Below are 20,104 nucleotides of genomic sequence, written 5' to 3'. Positions count from 1 at the left end.
CCCCTTGGTTGTGCTGCAAGGTGCTGTCTGACACATTACATGTTCTCATTAGAAGTGTTGGTCATCTGCTTCCTCTTCCCACTACTGCCAGAATTACAAGATTATCCTCCCCATCCACATTTGAGAGATGTTCTTCCAAACTCTCACATGCTTGTTGTCACTTGAAATATCTCTGTGCTCCCTCCAAGGGTATTATTCCTGTAGTCCTCATGATAGCTCCTGCAAAGTGCTGAGTATTTCAACAATGTGCCATCCTCACAGCATTGGGCATAAATAAAGTCTAGGGCTTCCTTTGATACTAACACTACTCCTTTTCACTAACCCAAATGTGGGAAGTGAGATGTTTAAATCCGACCAGTTCCCCACTGTCTTTATTGTGTAGTCTTCACCCCATACATTTCAGGTGCATAAAGCCCAAAACAAAGTATTGCTTGTATCAGCTTTGCCATGTGCATAAGGTACCTGGGTTTTCCCTGCTTTACTGAGAACCGTGGCTGATTTTTTGCATATATCCAAGTCAAAGTTCAGGTTAAGTCTAAGCCATGTTCCGTGTTAAATGGAGACAGACATGCAGCAAAGCAACCCAGGTATGGGTCTGGAGACATTCTTTGCTGGGGGAGACTTGGAGCAAGCTGGAACAGTCATATATTCAGCCATTAAAACCTGCTTGCTCTTAATTAGGATGAGCAATAACAGCTAAGACTTGTCATATGCATCAGGGTACAAAGGAAATAATGCATCTCCTCCAAGGCTAAGATCAGTCATTAGGAGATATCAGTACCATGGGGCCCAAATAACTGATGAGAGGAAGTTCAGGGTGCCAGGATTGCATTTAAAGCTTTTATTTTGCTCTTTTATCTTTCCTTCTTTCTGTCCTGCCTCCTATCTCTCCATCCATCCATCCATCCATCCATCCATTCATCCATGCCCACTGGCTGATCCTGGGATTGTCAGTCCTAGGTTTTCCTGGTCACCTTCCTTGCTCTGAGCAGTTGACAAAGTATTCAAGCTCCACATTTACCACTTTCTGCCCAGCCCATTTCTCTTCGCAGCCTAAACAGGTCTCTGGGAAGCCTATGGCATTTACTACAGATGAAGATTTGGTGTGTTCTTATGGCCTATATGCTTTCATGAAGAGGATTTAAATCAGAGCAGATCAAAGTGCATTTGGTATAGCCGGCAAAAGGTTGTGGGAATGGAGCATATTGGGATTGGTCCCATATTTAGGAGCACATTTGTGATGTGTCCCAAATATGGGACTAATTTGACTTGTATCCTAAACAAACTGAAGCTACTGGATATTGAAAAGCTAGTTAAGGTTGGTCTTTATTCTAAATTGAAATGCTCCATGACTTAGTAGCTATTAAAACACAGGATTTGGGCCCTTTCTAGTCCAATAAAGACCCAGACAAAAGGTATATGTAAATATCAAGGTGTTTGTAGTCCCAATTCTCTTGCTGATAGCAGGCAGGTGACTGCCCCATCCCACCCCCTCCAGCCTGCAGCCCTCAACCAGCTGATGCTGGGATGGTTTGGAGCTGGCCTGAGCAGTTCCTATACCCCTTAAGAGCCTTTCAGGCAACAGTAACGGGAAATAATACAACTTCACAAACTCCATGGTCCTCTTCCATGAACCAAGCTGCTGAATATAAAGTCTGGCTCCTGGCAGGGACTCTCTGAATCATTCCCTCCTCTGCCTTTCCCTTTTTGGATGGCAATAAAGATTCCTGCCACCACACTGAAGCTTCATTAACCTTTATTAATTTTCTCAGGGTTCCGGGATCAAATTTGTCACCATTTCATCTCTTGGCATTTGGTACTTCTTGAAAAAAGATATGTTTGACAGTTTTACCTCCTTGGGGGAGAAAGATCCTCTGTCTGGAACTTGCTGTTTGGAAACAAAGTGGTTGCCAGATCACATATTATTTGGGCTCAACTCTGCTCTCTGCTAATCCACATGACCTGGTGGAGTTCTCTCCTGGTTTGCAACAGGCAGTGCTGGTGGGTGGGATTTGGTTGTTATTGCTCTGTTGTTTACTAGGCAGGGCATGTGTCAGGGTTGAAAGGTGTCCAATAACATGGAGAATGGGAATTTTAGTCTCCCTTGTAGCAAGGTCCGGGCTAAGCCACATGGGATGTGAATGAAAAACTGGCAGAGCATGGGTTTAATAGAAACATGGGTGCTAGCTGTCAGTTAGGAGTTAAATGCCCTTATGGTGGATGCATTATTTACCTTCTGGTCTCAACACCATGATCTTCAGTAGGAGATTTTCTGCTAAAGAGCTTTGCTCTTCCACCTGAGTTGGAAGGTGCTCATCCATAGCTCTGTTGGTATAAAAGTCACTTTGTTCATAACAGACCTTCATCTCTCTTTGTTGCTGATGGAAAGGTAGACTCTGTGAAGGAGACATCCTTTTGAGCTATCCCTTTCCTTTTCATGTGCTTCACATTTTATGGTTACTCTTCAGAGCATTGATAAGTAGATGTTGGTTTCAAGGCAGAGTTTTCCACTAAAAAAATCCTGTTGATCATCACCATAGGCCTCAAAACACTGCTGAAGATGGTGGGATTCATTGTCAGCACATCTGAAAAGGCTATATCCTCCTTAACAAGTACACCAGAGAGTACATACACCTTAGGAAAATCATTGCAGCTGATTAAAGACCAGGCATAAGGGATCAGATTCTGCATGGTCCCAAGTCTCACTGAGAAACAAGGGGTTGAACTGCCATCCAGACCAAGTCTTGCAGGCTAACTTGGTGCTGAAGTCTCGAGGACTGCTGATGGTCAAGGGTGCTGGGGTTGGAAAGCCGGTGGTTGTGTCAACCGAACATTGCAGGTCGCTGTTGTTTTATACGTGTAACCTTTGTAGTGAAAGATCTTGCAGAGTGAACCAAGGTGTATTTACATGACCCATTACCTTGCCATAGCCAATGGACGCTATAATTCCAGAAGCCAATCGCTGAGGTCCACAGATAACAGAAAGCGAGAGGACACTGACGAACTGCAGCACTACGGGTACCCTGCACCTCAAATAGGTAAGCTCTGACCTACCACAACAGCCTATGGAGATGGCACACTGCCTGGTCACTGCACTTCCAGGCTGGGCTGGGCTGGCTGCGTTGTCTTGCTTTGCTGTTTCCATGACCCAGCTAACCAACTCTTTCCCCCCCAGGTTAGTGTGGGCTTGTGCAACAAGTCACACACTGAGCAAATGGTCATCACTCAGTTTGCTCCCATTGACTTACAGGGTTTTGTGTTGGTGCCATTAGCCAGAGAAGGCAAAAAAGGTTAGATGCAAAGCCCTACCAAGACCATGCATCTCACAGAATGCTTCTCATTGCCCGGCCTACTTCTAAGCCACTGCTTTGTCTGAACTGTCTAAACAGCCATGGTTCATTAAGCCAAAACTGACCTTACTGTGATACAGCCTCTTTGCTGATATCCATGTCACACCTTCCTTTTGACTGTAGGAAGGCTGTGATGGGCAGAAAGCAGGACTGCTTTCCTCTGTTACTAGGTTTTTTAAGTGTTATGCAAGGACTTGTGTTTGGTAGATTCTGCAGAACCTTCCACTCTTCTGCAAGAAGAAGGGGAGTAATGTGGAGGAATATCAGATAATGTAATCTGAGAAGATAGGAATGAATTGGACCTAGTTCTATGCCAGGTCCAGTCTGAAGAGGTTTTGTGCTCTGTCTTCATTGCTGCCTTTCATAGCAGCAGCTTAACACATCATGGATCTTGGGCAAAACAAGGTGTGCTGAACCTGACTACGGGTTAAAATCATTGCCCAGTGACCTTGCAAACACTTTGTGCTCTACAAGGCTTTAGACAAGTGATTCAAAGCCCAAGAGCTGTGAAACAGATTATAAAGGGAGCAGGTAACATTCTGTTGTGTATTTGCTTTGCTCCCCCCAACCCAGAAGGACTTTGCCAATGTGCAGCTGTGAACAGAGTCAGGAAGCTGTGTGGTGTGGAGGTTCCAGGGGTGATCAGGCATTGACTGGGGTTGTGGCTTTCAAGTTAAAGCAAGGGATGGCCTGAATCTCTTTGCTACCCTGCACTGAATCTGCTCCCTCAGGTGGAAGAAGACAAGATCAATGGTGGTCAGCAAAAGGCTGCAGGAGATAGAAGGTGTTTGCACTGCCACAACCTGGTGAAGCTGAGCTCAATCTCTCTGTAGCACATGTCCACATGGGGAGGAAGAGAAGGGACTCTAAGGCAGGATCTGGGATGTTCCTTGTTATTTGTACTCTGCCTGGTCCCGGGTGCTTCCTGGTGCTTTGTTCCAGCCTTTAGCTCAGCCATCAGGCTTATAACTTGGCATTGCTTCCTGTTGTGCAGCTGGATACTGCATCTGGGCTCCATGACATCTCTATTAACTCCCTGTCACCACAGCCACTCCTGTAGCATGGATGACTTGGGCTATCCCTGAGTGCAGCGTGGGCTGGGAAATGTGCATTGTCCTGCTGCAAGCTTGCCACATTCCTGACGCTGTCCCAGGAGCAGCAACTGCAGCTGAGTGGTTCAAAGAAATCGGGATGGAGGAGATGTAAAGACCAAGCAGCAGGTACAGCCCAGGAAGGGATTTAGAGGAGTCTTTAGCTGGGGGTGTTAAAGCAAAGCCCACATCTTCCTTAGCAATTAACACATTTTATAAGGGATAAGTTGTTTCATGCCTACCAATGACCTGGAAAAACATGAAATATGGAAATGGCTCATGCCAGCCTTAAAGACAAGGGATGAAGAGATGGCCCTGACCAGTTGAATACTGGTGTGTAATCCTGCCAGCCTTCTACAGCCCTGGGTCCTGTTGGCCCATAGGCTCTGGCACAGTTGTGCTCAGCTGCTGTGCTGCTGGCTGCCCATGTGTCTCTCCCAGCAATAACATAAGGATGAGATACAGCCCAGCAGTTCACTGGCATTGGCACTCCTGGCTCAGCCCACAGGCAGCTTCCAGGAGGCCTTTGCCAGAAGCAGGATAAGAGTGAAGAAGTGGCTTGTGTTTAGTGAGATGCCACACTGACAGACACCAGAAAGACAAGGGATCCTGCAGAGGGTTGACAGTGATGTGCTGCTCCATTAGTACCAAGGGAAGAAGCATCACTGAGAACCTGCAAGCACTGATGGGGACCCTGCATCCAGCTGAGCTCTCTCTACAGCCAGCTCAGTTACTCTCAGGGCTGGCCAAGAGCTGGAAAGGGTCCTGGATTGCAGTGTTACCTATGCATGCAGTGATGTCCAATGTGGAGCATCTTCAGCTGCAAAAGAGGTGCTGCAGCTGGCTCTATGGGAGCAGAAAGTTCTGCAAAGGGACATATTGTCACCTGGAGTCCTTGCCCTTAAGAACTCCTGTTAATCCCCAGGCTGGAGAAGGACTCTTCATCAGGCACTGTAGTGATGGATTCAAACTGAAATAGAGGAAGTACTGGTTGGATATAAGGAAGAAGTCTTTACTGTGAAGGCAGTGAGGCACTGGAATGGGTTGCCCAAAGAAGTGGTGAATGCTCCATCCCTGGCAGTGCTCAAGGCCAGGTTGGACAGAGCCTTGGGTGACATGGTCTAGTGTGAGGTGTCCCTCTCCATGGCAGGGGGTTGGAACTGGATGATCTTAAGGTCCTTTCCAATCCAAACCATTCTGTGATTCTAAGCTAGCCTGGAGCATTACAGGACTAATCAAATCCTGCAGACACATCTGTCTACAGGCATCAGCCGTGATGAAAGGCAGTTAATGGCCTCTTGTCCTCTGTAGGGTGAAGAACAATTTGTGGGAGTGCATCTCTGGCAGGTTTAATTATAAGATAGTACTGAGCTATACTAGGCAGCTTTCCAACCCAACAAGCATGGTAGATTTCTTGCCCTTATATCATAAAACAGAGCCAGGATATATTTCTGGGATAAATAATGGGAAGATACTGCAGCCAGCATTTTGTATTTGCTGCAATCTGACCCACAGGGATGCAGAAATTCTTCTCATCCATAGTTTTTACGATTTCCAATATTCTGTTTCTCTTGGAAGGGGGAATGAGAGCTTGACCTGATTCCTGAGAGCATCTCAGAACTGAGTCTCACATGGTTTGAAGATCAGTTGAATTTCTTCAAGGTTTGAGACTAGACTAGATACAGTGTTCCAGTAGGCTGAGATATATTCCTTAGCTCAAAATGACACCAAACCCAAAGGAGAACCAGCACTTGGAAAATCAACTGTTTGTGGATTTAAAAGCCGGGATTGGTGCAATGTGAGAGATGATCATTGAGGAAATTTACCTCTAATCATAGATATTTCTATTGGAAAAGGGCAAGGGCCAAAATTAATAAAGAAGAGGAGACAGAAGAGGTGGAATGCGGTTCAAAGATGCCATTCATTGGTCAAGTGACACAACAACTCTTGTCTGAATATGGAGATTGCAATGGTCTGAGTAGGGAGGTGATGGATGACAGGGTCTCCAAGCCATGAGTTACTGATGGAGAGGCCACTGTGTCTCTGCAGGATTCCCTTGTCCCATTTCTGGCCTCTCAGAAAGGCTTTTGGGCACAAACTGGTAGCATTTAACCCTCAAAGAATGGCATCTCTCTGACACTAAAGCACTTGATGCTGGGTGCAGTACTGGGGAGGTTGCTCTAGGTCAATGGGAGGTGTTCTCTGAGCAATGGAAAGGCATCATCTGTTCATACAGCATTCAAACAAGCTATGAAGCAGGAATGGTCGGGATGTGTGGGCCAAGGAGGGATCTTCTGAGGTCTGGGCCACTCTAGAAGGCAAAAACTGAAATGATGGTACCAAAAAAGGTCACTTGCTGGTGGTGAACTGAGATTATCACAGGACTGTCTGTCTGACAGAGCTTGTCATGTTCCTTATTGGAAAGGCAGCAAAATTACCATGGAAAGGCAAAACTCTGTATACCAACAGATCTAATACTTGAGCACTAAGGCTTCAAAGCACACACTATCATCTCCTACACATCCCAGAAAAAGACCAATATTCTATGACATTTATCTAACTGGAACCAGCTGCGTAGATCAATGAAACAAAATGCAAAAGCAAAGGGAAAGAGTATTGAGCAATTTTGGCTTAATGAACAAAAGCAGTTACTTCTCATGATAATCATTACAATGGCATAGATGAGTAGAGAAAGGCTCATCCTTACCTCCTCCTCTTTCTAAGTCCAGCCATTAAATGAAGGGATGAAAAGCTCTTGATTTTACATCAAGGACAGATCTTCCTCTATACTTTTCCCCTTCAACAGCCCTGCACATACTGATTTAACAGCCTCCAATGAATGGGTATATTTGTAACTACCAACTGTATGACTGGAGATGCTCAAAGTAAATGTGCTGAAAAGCATGACACATAATAAATAACAGATAACTTCCAAAAATCCCAATGAACAGATTGATGATGGCTTGAAATCCTGCATAGAATGCCTTTGCACACAATTTTCCTTTAAGAAACTAGTAAATAAATAAATATATTAGGTAGTATTGGGCAGTTTGGTGGTCTCCAACCCTTACAGTCCTCATCACAGTTCCTATACTTACCATTGACTTGTAAGTAGCTGGTTTATAACCCTCACTGCTCTACAAGCAGGCTAAGATCTCAAGCTGTACCAGCCTACTGTCAGAGTCTCTTTCATGCTCTGTGTTGAAGCTGACCAGTCTAACACAACATTTGCTGTCCAGCTTTCTTTGGGAATGGGATGGTTGTATGGGAAAACAAATCCAAGTGTGTGTGCAGCTCAGGCTGTGCCATGTTGTCCAGTCCCTGAAGTCTTGCTGCACCCCGTGCTGTGATGCTTCTTATCTCAGTCATCATCTTCCAAATGTGGGATGTGACATGGCGCAGTTTGATGCTTTGCAAAACTTGTTAGTTAAAAGGGTATGCCCCTCTGTTCTGTAGACTTAAAGATGTTTGTTTGTGCCATATGCCTGTGTACAATACACACCAAATGCTGTGTTCTTGGTTTGTCATGTGAAATTATAAGTAATCCATGAAAAAACTGAAAGCACAAACAATGCAGAGCTCAGTTTAAAGGAACAGAGAAGGTTTTGTTTTCACATGGGGAAAAAGGGCATTTTCTCAAGGATAGAAAGTAGGAAAACTATGGAAAACTGTCCATGTTACAGTTCTGGTGGCTTATCTGGAGTCTGTGGCTGAAATACCCCTGGCATGACCACCTGTCTGCAAGGATATTATTGACAAAGGGAATATGTCTCATTGATTCCCACTCCCATTGTACTTTTAGTTGCCTTTTCAATACTGCCCATCAGGTAAGCAGTAGATAGGGATTGTGTGATGCCCTGGGACAACCTTGTTCTGTACTACAAGTTTGAAGCAGATCTTCTCCACAGATGCAGGAGATAACAAGAGAAAGCTCTGTGGGATTTCTCCAACCAATGTCCTTCTCATGCATTGTCATCTCCTGCTTTGCCTACTCCTCTTCTGCAAATCTACATTGGCAGGGGCTGTGAGAAGGCAGGGAAAGGAGTTGAATCCTTACAACTGTTCTGTTTATGGCCACATTTACTATATCTAATAACTGCTACTTAATTAGTACTATGAGGTGATGTTACATATCACAGCTCACGTGGCTCTGCAGTAGCTGCAACCTCTTGTCATAACTGGTGGAGCCTCCCCTGCCCAATGCCCTGGTTCTTCCACAGTGTCCTTCTCTGTTTCTCTACCTGTGTGTTACACCTCTATGGAGTAAATGGGAGTAAATGGAGTAAAACCTTTTAATCCCATTGCCAGCCCTCACATTTTCTCACCAATGCCCTTGCACCCTTCTTGTCCCACCACATGTGGGACACGTTGCACAGCTTCACACCAGCAACTTGGGAAGTGTAACTCGGAAAGCATTGCCCTGGAGATCCAGGTAAGAAGGATGCCAACATCCTCACCTTCTTCTCCCACCCCAACAGGCGACCCTGCAGCTGAGGAGTGGTCCCCATGGAGCGTGTGTTCGACTACCTGCGGGGAGGGCTGGCAGACCAGGACCAGGTTCTGCGTGTCGTCTTCCTACAGCACTCAGTGCAGCGGCCCTCTCCGGGAGCAGAGACAGTGCAACAACTCCGCCGTGTGCCCAGGTGGGCTGAGCACTCCATGGATGGTGGTCAGGAGGGGAATGGAGATGCCCAAAGGAATGGCTGCCTGTGATATCTCCACTGTGGTTTTGTCTTGGAGGGAGATGGTTTTGTTTCCTTTTCCTTCTTTTTTTTACCCTAAAGTCTCATCCAGACCTAGCACTATTAGATGGGCACTTGTTTTGTGTGGTATGGATGATCCTACAAGAAAGGTGGAGAGGGCATGTGATGACAGGATAAGGGGGAAGGGCTTTAAGCTATAAAAGGGGAGATTTAGATTAGATATTCAGAAGAATTTATTCACTATGAGGTGGTGAGGCACTGGACCATGTTCCCAGAGAAGCTGTGGCTGCCCCATCATTGGCAGTGTTCAAGGCCAGGTTGGACAGAACTTGGAGCAACCTCCTCTAGTGGAAGGTTTCCATTCCAACCCAAACAATCCTATGACCCTATGATCTTTAAGATCCCTTCCAACCCAAATCATTCTACGATTTATTCTATGATTTGATGCTAACTAAAGTCAATGAACACAGTATATCTGAAAGACATGTGCTCCTTGAGATGTTTCCAAGCATGGGGCAGGCTGGAAAAGAGAAACACCAGTTGACACTAAGTCACCCAGACACCAACAATGGGCATGTCGTTACAAAATCAGCCTGAAAAACTCAGGCTGCTGGTATGGTTACAAAGGGAATCAGACATCATCTCTGTTTCCATACTCTTTCTTCCACAATTTTGCTGGAAAAGTACAGTCTGGGGAGCCTGGACATAATTTCATGCTATTAAACTAATGTGTTATTCCTAATTGCCCCCATCCTTGTTTGGAGCGAATCTTAGCAATGGTGAAACCACAACGCTGTTTTTCCCTGCTCTTTCCTGCATTTTCTCTTCTAGTCATCTCTTACCACAAAAGGTGACTGGAAACAATTGCAACACGTTAAGTTTGAACACCCTTTCCTGACTCTGGTGGATCAGTCACTGTCAGCAACTGATGAAGTATTGGAAAAGTTCCTGTTTGTGGGGTTTTTATCTCTGACGCATTACTGACTTTGCATTAGCTTCTCGTAAAGCTGGAAGGGATCAAGTCCCTTAAGAGAGATCAGTGCATTCTTCTAACATTTGGCCTCTAAAGATTACATTGACAAACCTTCCATAAATAACCTGACCAGATAAGATTAGATTAGATTGGAGAAGATGAGATTAACATAGATTAGAAGGCTTTAGCTGTCTAATTTAAGGAGGTGCCAGTGATGGCCTGAGCACTACTAGAGTGTATTGCCCATCCCATTTTGTTCTTCCTAGTCTCCCTTGCTTTGCTCCTATGTGTCACTGACAGTAATGAGTAGCCAGACTACAGCTTTTCTGAGAGCTTAAAAATGATGTAGCCTTGGACAATTTAATGAGAAAACATGTTGAGGGAAGGAAATAAGAAGTGACAAAGTGATGGTGATGCTGCTTCCCCAGGAGTGGTGTTGGGTTTTCTTTTTTTGCTCCTCTCTAGCTAATTGCATCTTTTGCTCCAAAAATGCCCTTTTCTCTTGGCTCAAAGATCTGGAAAGAAATGCAGTCAATTATAATTGCATGATGATTTATTTCAAATAGTCCAGAAAGTAACAGACATTTTGTGTCAATACCAAAGCATAAAAAAATTAGTGTTCCTCTTGTGTGTTTTGGGTTGGTTTATTCTTGGCCTTCCCACACTCTTTGCTCAAAGTGGAAAGATGCTGTTCTCTATGGACTGAAACACTTCCTCAAGCCTCCTTTGGAAAGGAAAACTTACTTCTTCTGCTTTGATTGCAGTGCATGGCACCTGGGATGAGTGGTCTCCATGGAGCTTGTGCTCTTCCACGTGTGGGAGAGGATACAGGGACCGGACCCGCACATGTAAACCACCTCAGTTTGGTGGGAACCCCTGTGAGGGCCCAGAGAAGCAAACCAAGTTCTGCAACATCGCGCTTTGCCCAGGTAAGGCAGTTAGAGATTAGAGACCTTCCCTCCGGCAGGTCTCCCCACCTCCGAAGATGGCTCATAGAGAGGGTCTATAGCTGTCTCAGATGGACCACAACACAGTCTGCAGTGTCCCCAGGAGAATCCTCTATAAGGACACATTGAAGGAGCAACGTAGAGATGCTTTCTGGGGTTATTCAGCTCAGTGTTGTTTTCAGTTCAGATTTAACTTGTGTAATAACTTTCAGAGGGGATGTTATATGGCTTGGATCTGGTCTGGCTCAGCTATCACTGCTATGTCCAAGATAATCTTAAGCTTCCCACTTGTTATCTCCAGTGAATAGTTCAAAGTTATTTTGCCTGACTGGGCTTGTTGTGCTGGAATTAATAGTTTTACTTGCTAGCAGTGCACATGCATTAATTCACTGTATATGCAAGATTTCTCTGTACCTGATCCTGCTTTGGATGATGAGACAGACTAAAAGACTCCTGGGAGCTTGCCATGCATTAATTCACTATACATGCACATTTTCTCTATGCCTGATCCTGCTTTGGATAGTGAGACAGACTAAGAGACTCCTGAGAGCTTTCCATGCCATATTTTAATACTTTTAAGTGTTAAATATTAAACACTTAAAGTGCTTTTAAGCATTAAAAGTATTAAAATATGGCATGGAAGGACCTTTTCCCTACCCCTGGATTTCACTTCCAAATGGCTCTCCTTGAGTTTTGCTTTGAAACAGCAGAAAGAAAGCACAAGACGAAATGGCTTTTATCCATTGGAAATCCATTTGTGTTCCTGTGGGTTCCTACCCCTGACTCAGACTGGTTTTACCAGAGTCTCTATAAATGCAACTCTGGGTGTCCTGGTGACCATCCTCTGAACATGACGGAGCTCCCCACCATTCCCTCCTTCTCCCAAGATAAAGCCAACTGACATGTCTCCAGTCTAATGAGAATCATTAGGAGATATTACTATGTCCCCAGAGGAGGAAAGGGATTGTGGAAGTGATGGGAACTTTGTGAAAACATTAGTGAGGAGCTTCTTGCCATTTCCCACCCAGCTTTCACCTCAGATAACTCTCCTTGGGTTTCTGGCTGCTGTCCAGAAGGCTCTATTGGGAATGAGAACATCCCAGACACACCAAATTGTCATAAAAAGACAAATTCAAGAAGTCAGACCTAGCATTGCTTGGGTAATGAAGCACATCCTGAGCTAACATTGATCCATAATTCATGTAAATACAAATAAACATTTGGATACACCGCAGCGAAGGAAACACCATGGTGGAAAAGACAAACAGCCCAACTGCAAGACTTCTAATGAATGCCACAAAGAGAATTCGGTGCCTTTGCTGTGCCAAATGAGGGCGACATTGAGGGAACCATTGATGCACACCAATGGGCCCTGCTCAGTGCTTGACACACCAGACACTCAGACTGCTTATTACAGCCCTGCTCTGAGGATCTATTACTACAAGTGATCAACCCACCCTGCTGCAGGGACAACTGAGCTTTTATTCCTCCTGAGCAGTAGATAATGCAGGCTGAACCTCAAGTCCGATTTAGAGAGAAAGAAAAGGGGAAAGACCATACCAGTCTCTGCATAGGCTACACCAAGCCAGACTCCAATGATGGACTCACACTGCAATGGGAGAAAGTCTTTGGCCATGATGAAGACTCTTCAGCATCTTACCCAGAAGATGTCTTTGCATCAGTGCATGCAACTGGATGTGCAAAATGACCACCTCAGTTTCTCCATTCTTTCAAGCAGCTTTGAAATGACAATCTATGAATAAGTAATCTCTCATCTCAAAGGAAATTGCCTGTTCCCTATCCCCAACTGAATGATCAGTTTATGGATGTGGCTCTTTCATTTCCTCACCTCTCAATGCTCATGCTTGTGGTAAGCTGCCAATGACCACTGTCAATGACCACAGCAGGTAGGGCTTTGGTAAATTCAACTATTTTTGGTAAACAACTCTTTTGTTAAATGTAACATCTACTTTGTTAAATGCAACAAAGGGGAATTATAATGATGGGCAGATGCCATCAATCCACACTACTTTCAGTCAGAGAAAACATGCTAATTTATACCTGGTAGGATCTTCTTTGTGGGGCTTTGGATCATTTCCAGTGAGGAATCACCTGTCAGTCACCACTTCTTGCATTTCCCCTCTTTAGGTTTGATAGGCACTGATATGATGCCTGGAATTTATGCATGATGAAAACATTGAGCTTGGATTGCTAAAAACAAGCACCTTTTGCAAGTACCTTTATGCCTGCCTGATTTTTCACACTTTCTAAGCTCATGTGAACCCCTCTGAGTTAAGCTGCTGCTTATATGGATCTATTTGATGAGGGTTTTTTTATGTGCTTGCAAAGAAAAAGCTTCTCCATTGTGATGAGGATCATTCAGAGCTGTTTGAGTCTTTGCACATTACATAGGAGGCCAGGTTGCATATATTTTGCATGGGCTGACAAACAAAGTCAAAGAAAATGAGCTGCGATCTACAGCAACATGATTAGACACAGAATTCAGGCTTTTCAGGGATGGATTCAGGTTGTTTTCCTGAGTGAGAGCTGGCAGCTAATGAGAGCTAAACAGAGCATGATGACCACTGCTAATGAGAAAGAAGAGCTCCAGGAATAGCAGCGTGGGTGATGGATCTGTTGATCAGGGACCAATTAGGGTGTAGCTGTCACACTTGGGAATGCCTTGCACTGTACCAGGCTAATAAGATGTATTCATGTTTCTCTCTAACCACGTCCCTGTGCCTGTCTTGTCCCTCCTTCCTCTATTTAATTATCAAAGGCACTGCTGTGTAGAGACATATCAAGCCTGTCAGTGTTAATTCAGCCGTGAGAGAAGTACATTGACCACACACATGCACTGCTCGTATCTTCTGTTGAAGTACACCTTTGTTCCAAGCATTTCCCTGCTACCAGTGTGAATTCCTATGAATAACACTGTGATTCAAGTTTCTGCATGTGCCTTTATGGAAAACAGAGCATCTGAGTGCTTGTGAAAGTTCACTCCCTGCAGTTTCAAGCACTGCTTTGGTGAAAAATGGGTTCCCTCAAAAAGTGCTGATTGCCTGAAATAGGAAATGTCATGGTAATGTATTGGTTCCTTCACAATTTTCAGTGCAAGCATGATCCATGCTCTCTATTTTGATGTTGTGTTGTGACTGGCAATATTATTAGTTCTGACTTTAAGGATGGAACGTATAATATCAATAATTTCAACTTTCATGTGCTTATGTAGAATGTGGATGTAAAAACTGAAGTGTTATGGCACTTGCATCGTGATGGGCCATAACAAACCCACAGAGGTTGCAGAATGTCCTAACAAATGGCCATTGCCACAGTTGTCTGAATGTTTTCTTAGTGATCTTTGCCCTTTCTCTGTGACTCTGATTTGTCCTTCCCTGCCTTGGTCCCCTGTAGGCAAAGGCCGAAGACTCTTTCTTGCACATTCCTCCTTCCAGAGGGAGCGATTTTCACATTCCGCTCTTGTTTTCTCTCTTTGGGCCACTCAGTGGACGGCAATTGGAATGAATGGTCGAGCTGGAGCTCGTGCTCGGCCTCCTGCTCCAACGGTACCCAGCAGCGGACGAGGGAGTGCAATGGACCATCCTATGGGGGAGCCGAATGCCAGGGACACTGGGTGGAAACCAGGGACTGCTTCCTACGCCAATGTCCAGGTCAGTGATCAATGACTTCTTTGTCTTGGCTCATCTTTCTCTGCAGTCGCAGGCAGGCTTTGTAGAATCTTTCTTTGGTGAAGAATTGCAGTTTTCACCAGTAATGCAGGAAAAAGGAGGTTGTGGATCATACCAACAGACCATGCCAGTCAGAATCCATAGCTGGCAACTCCTCCAGGAGACCCCAGGGAGGTGAGTGATTACCCACAGGGGATGTGTCTTTCTAACCTTAGATACCAGGTTTTTGCATGTGCTTAAAACCCCCCAACAAAATATTGATTAATCTCTTTCCTTCACAACGCTTCAACTTTCCTCCTTTTTTTCCTTTTTGCTCCTCTTCTCCTATCAATTCACCACTCCTAGTTATAGTCGAAGCAAACAGGGAAGCAACCTCCATTGGATCACAGCTTTGAACCTTATATATGAGAAGGTCTGGCACAATGAAGCATTGATTCATACCTGTATATCTAAGACTTATCACTTACTTTAGTCATCCAGCTCTGTCTTAAAATAGTAGTAATAATAACAGCAATCATAATATTAATAGTAATCATTCTTGCTGTCCCAGCTGTTGTAGCCAGCACCTTGCATTCAGAATAATGACCTTGTCTTCATAACTTGGACCATGGGCTCCAAAAGAGTCATTTTGGGGAGGAGAAGCAAAGAAAAGTTAAGCAGATACTAAAGCACACCTAGCACATAAATCTGCATTTCTTACACCAACACCAACACTATAGAGTTGCAGTTTGCTCCTTGTTTTACACATGGGGAAGATCATTGCAAAGGAGCAGATTGGGTAAACTGATGTGAGATATATTCCAACCTGGAGAGAAGGCTTGACCAACAAGAAGCCTTCAAGAGTGATCAGTAACTGATTTTTCTTACCGTGCTTTTCCTGGCTGGTTCCGTGCCTCTCCCTGGGTTAGAGATCCCTGTTAGATCAGGGGACTGAGAAGGAGATGACATCTGAGATGGAAAGGGTCTTTCTCCCCATTCCAGAGAATAAGGACAGCCAGAAACAGTTCAGATCTTTGAGGCACTTCTTATACCTTGCTCAGGTAAGCAAGTATTGCTCTCTCTATTCACAAGCCAGTGGATCTTCAGCCTGGTATACCTGTTTCCCTAAGGAATCCCTGTCTTCTCTGGTAGCATCACCATCTGCAGCAGAGCATAAGCAGTATTTAACACAGGTATTGGACTTTCCTACATTGTCTCTAGTAGGTTTTGGTGTTTAGGTATCTCAGTCTTCTTCGTAACATATGGAGATCTTCAGAGACAAAGGGCCTCACTTGTTTTTAGACACTGATTTCTGAGTTATCTGTCAAAGCAATATTGGTCACATACCGAACTGCATAAGGTGTCACTAAAGAAAACACCAGAGGTTGGAGCTGTCCCTCTTTCTGGAGAAAAGAGGGATCTCCCACCCTCCCAGAAGGATTTATTTGACCCATAATAATGTGTTAACTCCTAATTAAAACCCAAAGAGTAATCAGCAAACTCAGGTCCTTGATCTAGTTCTGTCACTGAGTTGTTGTTTCCCTACCTTGCAGGCTTATTATGAAGGCTAATTAACATTTTATAGTACTTTGATAAATGCCATTGTTAATGTAAAAGGAGCAGCATTTTGATAAATGCCATTGTGAATGCAAAAGAAGTAGCATTTCCACTGAATGTATAAAGATGTTGGGAGAAGACAGAGTGGAATGAGGCAACATCCCAACCCTCTTTCTAAGGCACATGAAACAACAGTGAAATGCAAACGGATGGAGGGAGATTTATTTGATGTTTCTTTATGGTTTTCTCACCCAAGGGCTCTGCTGGTCTAAACCCCAGAGCCAGACCTTCTCTGGGAAGGTGTATATTCACCCATACATTGTACATCCCAACACATCTCAAGATACGGACTTTGGCAGCCAAGCTGGTTGAATCCCTGACTACCTGTAGAATGTTCATGAGCATAGCCCCAAATCTGAGCTCAGGGAAAGAGATAGGGTTGGTTTTGCAGGGAGTGAGGATACTGAGAGGAAACACAAGGACACCTACAACTATTATGGAGCTGCTGCAGTGGGAAAGAGCACACACTGATTTCACGTCCATTGAGGATCCAAGCAGGAAACCTCCCTTCACACCAAGTCATGTTCTACTCACCCTATGTTCCACTGCTCACCTTGTGACCTTGCCTCCTTCTGTTGCAGATTATGTCTGGGACATGACAGGCTGTTTCTCTCCTCTCTTTTGTCTCTAGTGGATGGGAAGTGGCAGGCGTGGGGAGTATGGGGCAGCTGCACTGCAACGTGTGGAGGTGGGACTCAGAGACGTGACCGTGTGTGCTATGGACCTTTCTTCGGTGGACAGACTTGCCAGGGACCCAAGGAGGAGTATAAGCAGTGCAATGACAGAAGGTGTCCTGGTATGTAATCTCAGACCTCCCATTGTTTCCTTTGCATGAGGGGGACTTTGGAAAAGGATTCTATGTCCTGTATCAGAGAGCTGAATGCAACAAGTCGTGATCAAGTCAGGCTCTATCCGAAACCCACCCACGTGCCAAGGGCTTCATTTATTCATTGCAGAAGCCAGTGTAACCATGCTGATTTCAGTGAATGTTTGGTAAGTCCCACCAGTCTAGCACTGATACTTCTCATCTTTTCATTCCTGCAGAGTCATAAAAGAAAAGAAAGACACTGTTTGATAGCAAAAACTGGTATCAGAGTCTGAAGCCCATGAAACAGTTGAGTACTGAGGATGCTGCAGTGATTTCTCACCCTTTACTTAGCCTCTGGAAGACCTACACACCAATGGCAATTTAAAGGACAGATGTGTCCACATCTGTCAGAGCCTTACCCAACCTTACCCTCCTCCAGCTGTAGCATCTATTTGAGAAAAAGGGTAAAAAAGCCTTAACAGAAGGCAAGTGAGCTGTAGAACAAGGGAAAGTGTGGGATCTAATGGGAAAAATAAGCAGGAACAAATACTTGGAAATGGGAATGTTTCTGTCTGCCTCTCACACAGCATTCAGAGGCCAGGAAAAAGGTCTGTGCATATTTCTGTTTTCTTTCTCAGTCTGAGTTGGAATTGCTGGTGGGGAATCAATGGCCTGTGTGGTGTTGGCAGTCAGTTTGCATTGATCATAACAAGCCCTGATGTTTGACCAAAAGGGTAATTAATTGTCAGAGCAGCTCAGTGAGAGACAGGAGGGATTCTCACAGCAGTATCCTGGTGAGAAGGAGCATCTCCCTAAGAGACAGGCTGGATCTCAACACAGAGAGAGCAGTTTTGGTGCTGAGTGTGGATCTGGATGTTGAAGGCAGCTGACCCCCAGACTCCCTTGCAAATTGCTGAAGCCAGAGATGAAAGCCAAAGCACTTCAGCGTGGAGATTTCAGCACGTTTAGCTCGAAGATAACAGGAAAGGGCCTGTGTGACAGCATATTCACTCTTCCCAGCCAAACTCCAATAAAAGGCATCACCTCTCCTTACAAGCTGTGCCTTTCAATTAGCAGTGGCATGTGAGAATCTCTTCTAACTCAGCCACAAAGCTCTTCCTCGCCATAGAAAAGCTTAGCACGAGGTCGTCTGGTGGTGTCTATGGAGTGATGCAGATTTAGTTCAGCTTCAGTGTGTGCCAGCTGGGGCTCTGGCAGAACAAGTCCAATCTTTTCTTCTCTTTCTGCAGGGGCTGATGCCTACACAGTGCTCAAAAAGAAAAGGCATGTCTCAGGGACTGAGCCCTGCTAGGGTTCAACACCAGAAGGGTCTCACTGCAGTCATTAGCTTGCAGCGTAAGGGAAGTGTGGGGAATCATCAGATTCCCACTCAATTTGTTCTCGAGAAAGTATCAAATGCCAACATGATTTGATTGGAATAGAAGAATTGAGCTTAATTGGGTTAGTTATTAACATCTCCCTGTTACTCTGGTAAAAAGGGTTTTGTTATGAAGCAACATCAGAAAGAAAAAGTAGAAATAAGAGAAAGAGGATGAAGTGATTTTCTCCTGGCCTAGGAATTGCTGCTGCATTTGCTTGCAAGACACCAACAAGTGTATCTCTAAAGAGCATCTCTGATATACACCATCAGTCAGTGGTCCCCAGAGAGACTTCAGGGGTGAGGAGACCAGGAAGGTTTGACAGGCCAGAGGAGCAGAAAGTGGAGGTCGGATGTGAACACAGCCCCTCTCTGCTTTTTGATGTGCTTTTTGTCTTGTTGCTGAGGGTGGTAGAAGCTTCCCATTCCCCAAACCCTCATTTAAACCATAGTTTGATGTGGTGAATCTGTGATCATTGGTCCAGGAGGCAGTTTTGCATTGAGCTTCCCCTCTGCCACAGGCTCTCTGGGTGACCATGTGCCAGTCACAATTGAATGGCTTAATGTATCCGTCCTACAGCTTCATGTCAACAGGTTGGAAATGAAGCTGCTTCTTTTTCATTCATGTTTTGCCTTATCCACTGAAGATGTTGGCATAGGAAATAGTTCTGCAAATGTGCAGAGAGCAGCAGGGGCTCTGCATCTCCTTCAGGATTTCATTACAATAGTGATCACTCAAAAGGGAATTTAGAAACAGGGGAAGGAGCATCTGTCTCCAAGCAGAGATGGTAACTTGTTCATTATGGGGTCTACTGGGGAGGAATCTGCAGCTGGGGCTGGATAGCCTTGGAGCTTGACTTTCAGGAGCAGTGATGTTTAGGCAGCTTTTGGGTCTTGAATGAATCCTTCAAAGATGCAGGGTTCTTCATCAGGGATTGCAATGATGGGACAAGGGGTGATGGGTTCAAACTGAAACAGGGGAAGTTCAGGCTGGATACAAGGAAGAAGTTCTCTACTGTGAGGGTGGTGAGGCACTGGCACAGATGGCCCAAAGTAGTGAATGTTCCATCCAAGGCATTTACATTGTGAAGGTCCTGAGATGACCTATGTAAGCACATCCATTGCACAGTCCCTTTTAGAAGGAAGACTTCAGGTCATTGCTGCCCAGCAGCTCTCTTGGGAGCAACTTGAAAACTCAAGGGCTCTTCTCTATGGCAGATAAGGGGGCCTATAAGGATGCTGGGGAGGGACTCTTCATCAAGGACTGTGGTGATAGGACAAGGGGTGATGGGTTAAAACTTATATATGGGAAGTTTAGGGTTAGTGCTCAAGGCCAGGTTGGACAGAGCCTTGGGTGACATGGCTTGTGTGAGGTATCTCTGCCCATGGCAGGGGGTTGGAACTGGATGATCTTAAGGTTCTTTCCAACCCAAACCATTCTGTAATTCTATAAACATTTTCTCTACAATCTTGATGTGTCTCTACTGGAACCACCGGACCCTGGTAGGGGCAGCACTTTCCTGTATGGGAAGGAAGCTCAGCAGGTACCTGCCAGGCTCCACATCCTGT

The 20,104-nt window shown here is 44.9% G+C and overlaps 1 protein-coding gene across 1 annotated transcript in view; it reads left to right on the top strand.

Moving 5' to 3' along the window:
* ADGRB1 (adhesion G protein-coupled receptor B1) overlaps positions 1 to 20,104 on the top strand; it is a 204,425-nt gene that overhangs the window by 46,148 nt on the left and 138,173 nt on the right. Inside the window, exons 3-7 of the mRNA XM_034067515.1 lie at positions 2,931 to 3,038; positions 8,920 to 9,084; positions 10,882 to 11,044; positions 14,560 to 14,735; positions 16,981 to 17,145. Of these exons, the coding sequence (XP_033923406.1) occupies positions 2,931 to 3,038; positions 8,920 to 9,084; positions 10,882 to 11,044; positions 14,560 to 14,735; positions 16,981 to 17,145 (777 nt within the window). The remainder of the gene's footprint in view (positions 1 to 2,930; positions 3,039 to 8,919; positions 9,085 to 10,881; positions 11,045 to 14,559; positions 14,736 to 16,980; positions 17,146 to 20,104) is intronic.

The sequence above is a fragment of the Melopsittacus undulatus genome, chromosome 1, assembly GCF_012275295.1.
Source record: "Melopsittacus undulatus isolate bMelUnd1 chromosome 1, bMelUnd1.mat.Z, whole genome shotgun sequence".
Classification (NCBI taxonomy): Eukaryota; Metazoa; Chordata; class Aves; order Psittaciformes; family Psittaculidae; genus Melopsittacus; species Melopsittacus undulatus.
The sequence above is the reverse complement of the archived record's forward strand: the minus strand, read 5'-3'. Positions and strand labels throughout refer to the sequence as shown.